This window comes from Bufo gargarizans, chromosome 1 (genome assembly GCF_014858855.1).
Source record: "Bufo gargarizans isolate SCDJY-AF-19 chromosome 1, ASM1485885v1, whole genome shotgun sequence".
Lineage (NCBI taxonomy): Eukaryota > Metazoa > Chordata > Amphibia > Anura > Bufonidae > Bufo > Bufo gargarizans.
In genome coordinates this window covers 284,523,750-284,538,037 of record NC_058080.1, presented here as the reverse complement: position 1 = coordinate 284,538,037, position 14,288 = coordinate 284,523,750, and the positions used below count along the sequence as shown (strand labels likewise).

Genomic DNA, 14,288 nt, shown 5'->3' with positions numbered 1-14,288 from the left:
GATATCGTCCCGACAGGGCAGCAAAGGAATGCCCCTGGTACGAAGAAGCGCCATGAGCGGTCCAGGACCGTGGCAAGGACCCGCGGGGTGGTCGCCAACCCGAAGGAAGGGCGACAAACTGACAGTGTCGACCCATAATGGCGAAGCGCAGGAATCGATGGTGGGATTCCGCAATCGGGACATGTGATAGGCCTAGGAGCAGCAGGGCGGGCTGACTGGGCCCTCTAGTGCCGGGAAGGCTGGTGCAAAGGAAGGCCTCTTTGCGGGCGACCTGAGACCCCCGGCAGAGGAAGCAGGCGACGGCCTACCAGATGAGAAACGGCAAAAGGCATGCAGAGACGAACTCGTCCAGCTGATCCCCACAAGGCCTGGAAACCCCAAAGGGGAGATTAGCAAGGGAACGCTTGGTGGAGGCGTCAGCGTCCCACACCTTCAATCAGATCTCTTCGCGCTGAGTGACAGAGATGGCCAACCTGCGGGCAAAGAGGGAAACAATGTCCCTAGAAGCTTCGCAAAGAATGTTAGAAGACATCTGGAGAACCAACTCCAGTGTGTTAGTAGCCGCATCTCGTACCGCCAGTTCCTGGTGGTGGTGTTGTAACCACACCGAGAGAGCACTGGCTACCCCTGCTGAGTGAAAGGTAGGTCACAGGGACGCGCTGCCAGCGAAAAAAGGACCTGGAAGAGAGTCTATGCGTCTGTCTACAGCATCCTGGAAAGAGGAACTGACTAAGACAGGAAGGGCCACATAATTGGCTAATCCGGCCATCGGAGGATCCACCTTAGGGGGAGGAGACACCTCTCCTCGCCGTCAGCAGGGAAAGGAAAGTATATTCATGTGCTGGGTGGTCGAGAACCTTATTAAGACCACCCCAGGCCCTGGACATGACCGCGGAAAAATCCCTCATGGACCGGGAACATGGTAGTCTCCGACTGCCTGGACGGAAAAAGGGGGAACTCCTGACCAGTGGAAGGAGGAGAATCCCCTTGGAGAATAAAGGTGTCTCGGACAGTCACCACTAAGTCAGCCACCCTGGTGGAGAGCTTAGGCGAGGGGTCCCGCTCCATGACCTAATCAGAGCCGGAAATTCTCCTTCAGACTTGCGCTCCCTAAGGGAGGGGAGAGTCGCCCGAAAGCGCCTCTAGACGAGGGGGGGGGGGGGGGGGGGGGGAGCCAGAGCCATCCGAGGAGGGATGCTGCTGCTCACGCTCCCTGTTAGTATTCGGGCGTCTTCTGTGGAAAACCACTTAGAGAGGTGGTTGGCGTCACAGGATTTGAAAATGCCCTATAGTCCAAAAAGGACGTGGCTCGTCCGAGCCGGATAATTCTCCTTCGGAGTACTCTCCCTAGGGAGGGGGAAGAGCAGTCCGCAAGCGCCACCGGCGAGGTGAGGGGGGTGGAGAGACAGAGACATCCGAGGTGGGATGCTGCCGCTCACGCTGCCTCTTCGTAGTCAGTCACCCACTGTGGGGACCACTGAGAGAGATGGAGTCGTTAGCGCCACAGGATTAAAGGACATGGTTGCCTTGGTGACTAAGACCAATTTAGCGGCCGCGCTGGACATGGCAGATGCCCAAGCGGGGACCGCAGGCCCCCAGGGACGTGGAGGAGGGGTGGAGGAGGGGGGTAAGGCAGGGATGCAGGTAATACTTATCTGCTCCTGCAGAACTTCTCCCTCGACTCCAGGACCAGCAGGGATGCACCACATCAGGCTTCTGACTCCTTGTCCAGGAGTGCAGTGTTCTGGTGGAGGGTGGCCGCAGGAGACCCAGTAGCTGGTGGGATACCGGAGCTGCAGGTCGAGCCCGGATCCACTTGTCTTCTTTGGGGGGCAATGGAGGCAGCCAGGCAGCGTCCAAGGACGGCAGCGGGCATTCCACGGGGGACCAGGAAGGCGCCATGCCGACCTGTGTCCCCATCTAGAATAATATAAACAATTTTTGAAGGCTGAAAGGGGCTTTGAACTCAGAAAGCCTGGACATGGGGCAACAGCAGCAGTACCACTGAGCTACCAGCTTGCCTGGCACAAAACGGAGTAGAGTGATGAGGAGCTGCACGGCCATGAGCAAACAGAGTCTCCGGTGTAAGGAGAGTCAGAGCGGCATGCCGAGGCTCCGCCTCCCCTAACGCGTCATTATGGCGCGAAAAAAGCGCGCGAAAAATAAGCGCGCGCGCGGAAATAAGCGCGCGCGGAAATATGCGCGCGCGCGGAAATATGGCGCGCGAAAATATGCGCGAGCGCGACAATATGCGCGAGCGCGAAAATAAGCGCACCACGTGGAGGAGCGGCCTGCCGGCGGGCGCTGAGGGAGCGCAGCAGCCAAGGCCCGACGAGAGAAGCGCTGAAGCCCACAGTTTAAGGGGAAGAGATGCCAGTACTCCAGTGCCAAAATGAAGAAAGTGCCCCATCAGGATCCTTCTTCAAGCTCACCCGGGCAGCCACAGACAAATAGACACAGAGGGAGGGGGAGGGATTGTGCAACACTTATCTGCTCAGCATGCTCCCTCGATGTCCAGACCAGCAGGGATGCGCCTCTTCAGACTTCTGACTCCAATCCAGGAGAACAGTGCTCTGGAGGAGGGTAGGCAGCAGGCGTCCCAGCAGCTGGTGGGATGCCGGAGCTAACAGGTCGAGCCCGGATCCACTTATCTTCTTGGGGGGAAATGGAGGCAGCCAGGCAACGTCCCAAAGACGGCGGCGGGCACTCCACGGGGGACCAGGAAGGCGCCATGCCGACCTGTGTCCCCATCTAGAATAAAAATAACAAAAAGGAGTAGAATCAGAGAGTGTCAACCTCCTTCACCAGACACTAAGCAAAGACTGAGTTCCTCCTGGTGGAGTCTGGGGGTATAGCCCGAGGAGGAGGAGCTCTTTCATTTGCATAGTGTCCCTCCTACTAATACCTCTAAGCTATACCCATGGTCTGTGTCCCCCAATGGAAAAAAGCACGAGAAAGACCGCTCTCAGTTCCCTCATGTTTTGGGAGTCTAGACTCTGCTCTCTTTCCCAAACACCTTGTCTTAAGTACCCTTGGCAACAGGCCCCCCCAACCGGAAGGACTTGCGTCGGTGGTAAGGGTAACAAAATTTTGTTGGATCCAAGGGAGCCCCTGGGACAGGTTTGCAGGATTCAGCCACCAGTGAAGGGACTGGATCACTTGGGGGGTAAGTGTGAGAGGTGTATCTAACGGGTGGAGGGAACCCTGCCACTCCTTCAGAATTTGCCACTGTAGGGGTCTGGAGTGAAGATGGCTCCAACTGACCGCTGGTATAGTGGAAGTCATTCTGCCCAAGACCGCCATTGCTTGTCTGATAGTAGGGTTCTTTGTCGATATCAGGGACTGAACCTGTTGTATTAATCTCTGATTCTTGTCTTGGGGTAGAATACAGAGTAGTTTCTTTGAGTCCAGCATCATTCCCAGAAAGACACAAACTTGGGAAGGTATTAGATGTGATTTTTCCCCATTTATTTGCCAGCCGAGGTCTTCTAGAAGGGATTCTGACTCCGCTACCACCAGTAGATCGTCTAGGTAAGGAATCACTAAAATGTCTTTCCCTTACATGAGCCATGACTTCTGCCATGACTTTCGTGAAAAGTCTGGGAGCTTGAGAAATCCCAAAAGGGAAGGGCTGTATATTGTAGGTGCTGAATGTGACCTCCTATTGAAACAGCAACTCTGAGGAATTTTTGACAGTCTAGCCGAATAGGGATGTGGTAGTACACATCTCTTACATCTATCGTAGCCATGAAGCAGCCCTTGAAAAGATGTTTTACAACTGATTGGATCGACTCCATTCTGAATTTTTTGTAAGAGAGGAATTGATTTAAATCCTTTAGATTTATGATAGTTCTGAATGTTCCATCCGGTTTGAGGACCAGAAAAAGGGAAGAGTAAAAACCCCCGCCCTTCTCCGCCTCCGGAATTAGAACATTTTTTCGAAGTAGGGATGCAATCTCCTGTTGTAAAGCTAGATTTTTTCCCGGGTTTCCTAGAAAATTCGTAATTTTGAATCTGTCCGGTGGGTGGGAGACAAACTCTAGACAAAACCCTTCCTTTATAACGCTTAAAATCCAGGGACTTGAGGAGATTTTTTCCCAAGCGTAAAGGAAGAGAGAGTCTGCCACCCACGGGAGAGAAACAGTCATTGCTGTGATGGTTTAGAGGTTGAGGAGGATTGGGAACTGAAGAGGAACCCCTTGCTTTTCCTATTCTTGTTGTCTGCTCTGAAGTCTTTCCTCTGCCCCCTAAAAAAAATCCTTCTTGTTTTTGCGAAAAAACTTTGTTTTTTCGGGGGTCTGGAGACAGGGAATCCTTTTTTATTGTCCGAGGCTTTATCCAAAAGGTCGCCTAAGACGGACCCAAAAAGATAATCGCCCTGACGAGGAATTGCGCAAAGCTTATTTTTAGATCCAGTGTCTCCCGACCATCCTTTTAGCCAAATAGCTCGTCTGGCTGAATTTGAAAGAGCAGCTGACCTAGCATTTAATTTTAAAGCATCTGCCGTTGCGTCAGAAATAAAGTCTGCTGCTTTAAGTAGAGTGGGAAAAACGGCTAACAATTGATCTCTCGGGGTCTTATTCTGAATGTGAGATTCTAATTCTTCTAGCCATAATTTCAGAGACCTAGCAGTGGATGTGGCGGCAATATTTGGTTTGTACGCTTGAGCTGAGGTCTCCCAAACTTTTTTTAGGTAAACCTCTGCTCGCTTATCCATAGGGTCTTTAAGAGAACCCAAGTCCTCAAACGGTAGGGCCGATTTTTTTTGAGATTTTTGCAACAGGTGCATCCAATTTAGGAGGTCTGTCCCAGTTTACTGAGTCTGCCTCGTCAAAGGGATACTTCCTTTTCACATTTTTTGGGACAAAATTTTTTTATTAAAAACTTTATATTCTCGTTTACGGGAAATACTCTAGATTTTTTTCTGCCCGAGGTCACCAAACATGATATCCTGAACGGATCTTGGGTCTTTGGGTTCGTCTACTTTCATGGTCGCACGAACTGCTTTTAGTAAAGCTTCCGTATCATCCGGGGAAAAAAGTGGCCTGCCCGTGGATTCTTCATCCTGGGACGAGTCTGGGCTATCTAGGATTTCTCCTGTATCACTATCCTCTAAAGGATCCGAGCCAGATTTATTAGCCGTGCCTCATCTGGTTCCAAGGGAGGTAGAGGCTACAGAGGGAAAGCTCTTTTTGAAATCTTTCAGGGAATCCGAGACCTCTGTCTTCACCATCTCCCTAATACTCTGCAGAAGGGATGGGGACTCATCCTCCACTAGTTTCTCAATGCAACATTGACATCGTTTTTTCAACCAAGAGGGGGCCAGTTTCCTTTTACAGACGGCACACTCTTTCCCTCTGGTCTTTGAAATTGCCTTTCTAGGGCCCTCTTTTATAGTCTAAAATGCAGGAAGAAAAAAGAGGGAAAAGGAGATTTAGCCTAACTAAAAAGAAATAAGTGATGGGGAATGATCCCCCTTACCCCACCAGGAGTACCGGTCTGCTCTCATGACCCTCCTGTTGATCGGCGCATTGGGCACTCTCCTCCTCCATGCTGCTGTGGGATAGAGTGACTCCCAGGATCCAAAAGAAATCTGGCTTCCTATAAGGCTGGCTGGCTGGGCTGCTGCTGACCGTGCGCCTGTGGGTCCAATCCCCTCGGTCGGGTCCTGCTGAAAACCCTCTGTGGCCTAAGTAGGAGAAGGCACTTCCTACTTCCGGAACGCACGCTACATGCGTTCCAAATACCGGAAGTCTCGACCGAGACCCGGATCTCGCTTCGAGCGCGAGGTGAGGAGGAGGCCCCGGCCCGCCTGAACACTGTCAGGAAGGACCGGCGTGCCGAACGCACTTCTCGGTGAGCCCGGGACTGCAGAGTAGCGGTCAGCGCGGCGTAAGCCAGACCCCAGCAGCAGGCACCAGACTCCGGCCGGTGGCTCCTAGAGGAGACTTATGCCGGAACAGGTAACCCCACTTTGATAAAATCCTCCGGGGCCCTGCAGCCTAGCTTTCTTCTCTTCTCCACGAACCGTCTTCTGTCTAGGACAGGAAACAGGAACTGGTGGTCTCGGGGCCATGCTCCTCCTTATGAGCTCTCCACGAAAGTTCCTGTTTCCTGTCCTGGATGGAGGCGGTCTCTCAAGGGTGCTGTCATGGGCGCAAGGGAAAATAAATGTTTTCCCACATAGGAAACGGTGTTAAGAAAAAACTAAAAAAACACAACCCATAAAACTGGAGGAATTTTATAATTCCACCCCATTTGGAATTTTCTTCCCACCACAACTGTAAATGGCGCCATTGGAAAGTACATCTTTTCCCACAAAATACAAGCCCTTATACAGCTATATCAGTGATGGCAAACCTCCGGCACTCCAGCTGTTGTAAAACTATGACTCCAAAGATGTACACTTGCTTGGCGGATCTCAGAACTCCATAGAAACGAATGGAGCATGCTGGGAGTGCCAGAGGTTAGCCATCACTGGGCTATATGAATAAAAATAAAAATGGAAAAAAAAAAAAGTTATTGCTTTGGGAGGGCTGGAAGTAAAAAATGAAAACTGAAAGTTACCCGGTCTTGAAAGGGAAAAGGTAATGAATTTGACAGTGTACACAACAGCTGACCAAAACTCACTGCTGCTCTCCCCTCCCTCATCTTGGCACACAGGAAATAGCTTGGACTGACCACTGTGGTCACCCATCAATTGGCCACATGGGCAGTCCAGGACATTTTCTGTGTGTCAGAAACAGTGTTAGAAATATTGGCAAAATTGTTTAAAAATATTCATTGCTTTACCAATCCTCTGCTGTTCTATGTATTCCCTGTATTAAAGAATTCCCCTTTAAAGGGAACCTGTCACCGGGATTTTGTGGACATAGTGGCCATCTAGCAACCTAGCACATCCGCAATACCCAGTCCCCATAGCTCTGTGTGCTTTTATTGTGTATAAAAACCGATTTGAATCATGCAAATTAACCTGAGATGAGTCAGAGCTTGAAAATATGACTCTTCTCTGGTCACACAAGTTAGATATGACTCTTATGTTAATTAGCATAAGCATCAAATCGTTTTTTTCACACAATAAAAGCACACAGAGCTATGGGGACTGGGTATTGCGGATGTGCTAGCGGCCATCTAGCAACCCATGGCCTCAGCTCTATACACAAAATCCCGGTGATAGGTTCCCTTTAAATACATAAGTCAACCATTGCAAAATCACAAAATTGGGAAAAATAAATAAAAAAATCAATAATGATACCCTCTTTATGAAGCTGCCGTTTCTCAGCTATTTGCATCTTCAGCTGGTTAACTTGCTGTAAGAGCTTTTCTACAGAACATTCACTTTCTGTCACACGACTGCAAGTTTCCTGGGGAAAGGATCACAAAAAAGATCACTGGGCTACAAATAATAAAAAAATATTTTATAATGCATTTGCCTGCAGCAGGAGACCCCCAGTGACCAATGAGGCTGGAATGGAACCCAAGGCCTCCTGCACAAGACTGTATTCACTTTGCGGTCTGCAATTGTGGATCCACAAAATATGGATGCGCACCGTGTGTATCCCGCAATTTCTGCATGACTGCAAAACAAACAAGAATAGGACAGGTTCTATAATTTGCGGCCCGGATATTTTTTTCAGACCCATAGAAATAAATGGGTCGTGTGCAATCCGCAAAAAAATTTAAATTGGACATGGGCCAAAAATACAGTGATGTGCAGGTCTAATGCTAATGGTAAGCATTAGGGTTGAGCGAAGGGCGCTTGGTATCATAGATCCAAAGTCGCTTCGTTCAAAACTCTGTGTGAATGTTGTACGGAGACCTGTCTCTGTACAGCATTCAAATGTGTGGGCTGCGAGGTGAAATTAGTTACTTCGATTTTACAACTTGAAAACTATTTTAAAACCGCAATCCAAAATCAGCTTCGGTACCGACTGGTACCTCTGTAACAGAGCGGCTTTTTGAAATGGTTTTCAAGTTGTAAAATCAAAGTACGAAAAAAAAAAAAAAAAAAAAAAAAAAAAAAATATGGAAAAAACTTTCTCCACATTTTTTTGTCAATAGCACAATGTGCAAATAAATTCATTATATTTTTTTTAAAGGCCATCTGTCAGCAGATGTACCTATGACACTGGCTGACCTGTTCCATGTGCACTTGGCAGCTGAAGGCATCTGTGTTGGTCCCATGTTCATATGTGCCTGAATTGCTGAGAAAAATGACTACATGCAAATGAGCCTCTAGGAGCAATGGGGGCTTTACTGTTACTCCTAGAGGCTCTGCTCTTTTTGCAACTGCCACACCCTCTTCATTTTGATTGACAGGGCCAGACAGGCATGATTACGTTTACACTGCCTGGCCCTGTCAAAGTGGAGAGGGTGCAGCAGTTGTACAGAGAGCTGTGCCTTTAGGTGTAACATTAACGCCCCCATTGCTCCTACAGGCTCATTTGCATATATTAATGCATAATTTTTCTCAGCAATGCAGTCACATATGAACATGGGACCAACACAGATGCCTTCAGCTGCCAAGTGCACATGTAACAGGTCAGCCGGTGTCATAGGTACAAATCTGCTGACAGATGCTCTTTAATTATGTCTCCTTTCTGTCAAGGTCATTTTGATATATGGGATGTATTGGTTATGGTCGCTGGGGGCAGGGCTAGAAGCTACAGTGTAGTAGCATTTTTTGTTTGTTTTACACTTTGTGTTCCCCATAAAATCATATAAATCCTTTGGAGGACATTTAACAATTTTTGTATTATTTATTTATTGCAGATTTCCCCTGTAACTGAGGCAATACAGTCCTCGCAGCAGTTGTACAGGGCTACAGAATGTCCCTGCAGAGCGGATCTCGGGTCTGTTAAGAAATAGCAGCTCACTCAGACACCCGGGTCCCAGTGATCACATGACTGGAGCAGGAAGTGGCATTGCCTCGCTGAGTGCTGTGTACAGAGCGATAGGGAAAACATCCCTGACTTCTCTATGGGGAGCCTTGCTGTCACTGACAACGGTTAGCATGCAGTCGTAATCTCTGCAAGGAAGTTTAGAAACTTTATAGTCAATGGGCGGTAGTATGGTTTGATGGGATTCCTATTCCCACATTGAAGCCTTTTCTACTGCAGTTTTCGAGCATGCAGCTTTTTTCAGTAAGTACAATGGACAACCTGTAATTCTCATTTCCTGAAAATATTTCTAAAAATAAAAAAAGCCTCCAAAAACAGGAGGAATGCATGGCTGGTAACAAGCTGCACTACTGTGTCATTCACGACTAATGGTTGAACATTTGTGCGCCTTATACATAACATAAAAAACTGAGAATCCGTATAGTACTGTACCTTCAGTTCCTCTTGTAGACTCGTGCACACAGCAGTGATTTTATTCACTTCCTTTAAAGTGCCATCTTCGTTGAAAAACTCAGCTCTATTTGAATACAGATATGATTCCATGTTAAAGGGGATATCCCAAGATTAATGTAGAAAATGAAAATCAGACATCATATAGTACATAAGTCTCTTTCTAACAAAGCTAGAACCAGACCTGTACCTCACATGGATCCAGAGATCTGCCCATTTATTGTCCAGCTAGGTTTATTTTAAGCTGGCAGCTTAGAGGGTGTGTCCTTTCTCAGGGGGCGTGTCTTGTAATTGTCACAGCTTCTAACAGAAGATATGGCTAATGGTTGTGGAAGGATGGATCTGAGTATATGCGTCTATCTTAGCAAGGTGGACAGATATAAGGAAAACAACAAACAGCAGGTGGCGATATACATGTGCATTTTATTGAATAAATCACCAGCTATACTAAATGTTTAATTACACGCAGTTGCTAAGTATTCAGATCCTGGTGCTGTTTTTTTTTTAGGGACAAACCCCATCCTCACCACCTCACGTAAATTTACATCAGTGGTCAGGACTTATGGTGCCCGCTTGCAAGCATCTGGCGGGACTAATATATGCGACTGATGAAAACATTGAAAGAAGCAATCTGAGGATTGCTTGTTATAGCTCCCTATGGAAAAATTCATAAAACTTTGCTAGAATACTGTATGTATACTTTGGGTAATAACTTTGTAAATACATTTTTTTTTATCAGATACATTTTTATTAATATTTTGTAAAAATAAACAATATAATTTTACAAAATTCTTGTGTCATATATTATGTTTAACACAGTGCAAAAATACTGATTGTACAAAACAGGATAGTCAATAAACAGGATCCTTAACATAAAGATCCAACAACCAAACTCCCCTCCCCCCCACCCACTGCGAGACCTTGTTGCGAGTAGATGAGCATAAACATGTGTAAGACCCATTTGTTTTACTAACAGACCATGACATCACCTATAAACTATAAAGCTTCAGCACACTAGGCGTAAATAAACACAATCAGCCCCATCGCTCCCCTCCCGGGCTAGCCCGAGAAGATCCTCAGACTATTTTGCAAAGTTAGCCATGTACTACAAACTCCAGATCTGTCAATCCAGGGGCCCCAAACAGTATCAAATTTCGACATGCAATTACGCTTCATATATACTCCTCTTTCCAAATCTTATGACGTTGATTCAGGCAATTATTCTGATTGCCTGATTGGAGTCGAGAAGGAATTTTTTATTCCCCTAAACTAGTGAGGAAAATTGGCTTCTACCTCACAGGTTTTTTTTTTGCCTTCCTCTGGATCAACTTGCAGGATGACAGGCCGAACTGGATGGACAAATGTCTTTTTTTGGCCTTATGTACTATGTTTGTATTAATTCTGGTAATGAATTCCGATATGCTTGGGCTAAACGGCTGTATCCATTTAGCAGCCAGGGTTTTGCGTGCCCGATATAAGATTCTATTGATGTAAATTAATTTCTACTGTAGAAAACCTTGGTTCCAAACTGGGGAACACCCCAAAATGGTATCAATAATGGTACTTTAATGGTGCTGAGCGCGATACAAAGTACCGTCCCTATACAATGTACTGCTTTGTGCTTAGTAACCTGCTAGAAGGCCGCCTGAGTGTCGGTGACTTCTTAAAAAAATGATTGGCGAGGGTCCCAGGTGTCGAACCCCACCATTCAGATACTAATGGCCTATTCTGAAGATATCAGTATCAAAATCTCGGAAAACCCCTTTAAACAAAAAAATATAATTGCCGCTAGGGAATGCACATTCATTTTGGAGAATAGCAGTTTTCTTTTATAATGACCACACAAGCCTTAAGGGAGTTTTATAAGATTACTATGGTTTTTCAGAGAATTTTAACCTCATGGATATCTTACTAGTTTTTTTTCAGTTTGCACCAATAAAATCAGTTTGGACTCTCCTGACCAGTTTTCACCATGTAAACTGATTACCCCGGTTTCTTTACATCCTGTATGTAGCACTTCCTGTTTATGTATCCAACCAAACCCTTAATGCTCTTCTTTTTCTACCACACCACCAGCAGCGCCCCTAACAACATTCAGCCAGTTTATAGCTCCTCCCACCCAGCTAGTTAGACACTCCCCTATCACTGCCCCTAACTACGCCTAGCTAGTTTATAGCTCCTCCCACACAGCTAGTTACATACACTCCTATCACTGCCCCTAACACTCAGCCAGTTTATAGCTCCTCCCACCCAGCTAATTACATACACTCCATCAACGCCCAGCTAGTTTATAGCTCCTCCCACCCAGCTAGTTACAGGAGGTAAGGAACAGCTGCATGGACATGGTCATGTGACCACAGCCCAGAATGTAATATAGGAGCAATAAAGGTAAAAGAAATACATCACTAATTTACTGCTACCTTCATAAAGGATTATTTTTAAAGGATGTTGATGCAAACCAGAAACCCCCTTTAAAAAATCACAACACAACAGTTATACATTTATAGTCTTTACTTTATAAAAAGAGTTATCCCATGATTAATGTAAAAAAATGTAAAACCAGACATCATATAGTACATGACAATCTCTTTCTAAAAGCCAGAACCAGCCCTGTACCTCACATAGGTCCAGGGATCTCCCCATTCATTGCTCTGCTAGATACATTTTATTGAATAACTCAGCGGCTATGCTAAATTTTTAATTACATGCAATTACAAAAATATTCATATCCAGGTTCTGGTTTAAAAAGTGTAGAATATTTTTAACCACTTCACATCCGGGCCATTTGCTCCCTTCCCGACCAGGCCTAATTTTGCTAATTTGACATGTGTCACTGGTAATAACTCTGGAACGCTTTCACTTATCCAAGCCATTCAGAGACTGTTTTCTTGTGACACATTGTACTTCATGACAGTGGTAAATTTGAGTCGATATATTTCACATTTATAAAATAATCCAAATTTTCTAAATGTCAATTTCTCAGTTTTAAAACAGAAAGTGATACCTCATAAAATATTTATTACTTAACATTCCCCATATGTCTACTTTATGTTGGGATCATTTAGTAAATGTCATTTTATTTTTTTAGGACGTTAGAAGGCTTAGAATTTTAGAAGCAAGTCTTAAAATTTTTAAGAAAATTTCCAAAACCCACAGTTCAGGTCCGAAGTCACTTTGTGGGGCTTACATAGTGGAAACCCCCATAAATTACCCCATTGTAGAAGCTACACCCCTCAACTGATTTTTACAAACTTTGTTAACCATTTAGGTGTTTCACAAGAATTAAAGGAATTAAAAAGGAAAATGGAGATAAAATTTCTAAATTTCACTTTTTTGGCAGATTTTCAATTTTCTTCTTTAACACATCGAGGATTACCAGCCAAACAAAACTTATTTATTTATTACCCTGATTCTGCGGTTTACAGAAACACCCCTCATGTGGTCGTAAACTGATGTAAGGGCACACGGCAGGGCGCAGAAGAAAAGGAGCGCTGAATAGTTTTTGGAAGGCAGATTTTGCTGAACTGGTTTTTAGATGCCATGTCACATTTGAAGCCCCCCTGATGCACCCTTACAGTAGAAACTCCCAAAAAGTGACCCCATTTTGGAAACTAGGGGATAAGGTGCCAGTTTTATTGGTACTATTTTGGGGTACATATGATTTTTTTTATTATTTTTATATTACGTTTTTTGTGAGGCAAAGTCCCCCAAAAATGTCTGTTTTGGCACGGTTAATTTTTTATTTTTTACAACATTCATCTGACAGGGTAGATCATGTGATTTTTATAAAGCAGGTTGTTACGGATGATATCAAATATGTCTACTTTGTTTCGGTTTTACATAATAAAGCATTTTTGCAGATCGTCTTGTGTAGTGGCTCGTGTTTTGCAGGAAGAGTTGATGTTTTTATTGGTATCATTTTTGGGTACATATGTTTTTTGGTCATTCATTATTACACTTTATGGGGCAAGGTGATCCCAAAAAATTTGTTTTAGCACAGTTTTTATTTTTACAGTGTTCACCTAAGGGGTTAGGTCATGTGACATTTTTATAGAGCAGATCATTACGGACATGGCATTACCTAATATGTTCACTTTTTCTTATTTCAGTTTTACACAATAATAGCATTTTTGAAACAAAAAAAAAATGATGTTTTAGTGTCTCCATAGTCTGAGAGCCATAGCTTTTTTTATTTTTTGACCAATTGTCTTAGTTAGGATCTTATTTTTTGCAGTATGAGGTGACTGTTTGATTGGTACTATATTGGGGGGCATACGCCTTTTTGATTGCTTGGTGTTGCACTTTATGTGATGTTGGGTGACAAAAAATTGCTTTTTTGGCACTGTCTTAATTTTTTATGTTTTTACTGTGTTCACCTGAGGGGTTAGGTCATGTGATATTTTTATAGAGCTGGTTTTTACGAATGCGGGAAACCTAATATGTATACTTTTTTTATTTTATTTCACTTTAACACAATAATAGCATTTTTGAAACAAAAAAAATTATGTTTTAATGTCTCCATGTTCTGAGAGCTATATATATATATATTAAAGAATGACACCGCAGCACATCCGTTTGTCACCAAAACGGATGTGCTGCGGTGTCATTCTTTATTCTATATGTTACACCTTGGAAAGGTGCTTTCACCGCTGGCACCCAAACAATCCACTACTAGGAGTGCTGCCTTGAATTTCCATATATATATTTATTTTTTTGCGATTTTCTTATGTAGGGGCTCATTTTTTGCAGGATGAGGTGACTGGTTTTATTGGTACCATTTTGTGGGACATATGCCTTTTTGATCACTTGCGTAAGGTGACAAAAAAGGCTTTTTTTTTTATGGTGTTTATCGGACAGGGTGGATCATATGATATATTTGATCCAGCCGGTCTTTATGGATGCCGCAATACAAAATATGTCTATTTTATTTATTTATTT

General features: G+C 44.7%; 1 protein-coding gene across 2 annotated transcripts in view; it reads right to left on the bottom strand.

The window, feature by feature from the left end:
• The window catches only part of ABRAXAS1 (abraxas 1, BRCA1 A complex subunit), a 71,905-nt gene that overhangs the window by 7,287 nt on the left and 50,330 nt on the right, over window positions 1-14,288 (bottom strand). For both annotated transcript variants that reach the window (XM_044304271.1, XM_044304263.1), the window contains exons 7-8: window positions 9,333-9,417; window positions 7,256-7,364 (exon numbers count right to left, since the gene is read on the bottom strand). In XM_044304271.1, the coding sequence (XP_044160206.1) occupies window positions 7,256-7,364; window positions 9,333-9,417 (194 nt within the window). The remainder of the gene's footprint in view (window positions 1-7,255; window positions 7,365-9,332; window positions 9,418-14,288) is intronic.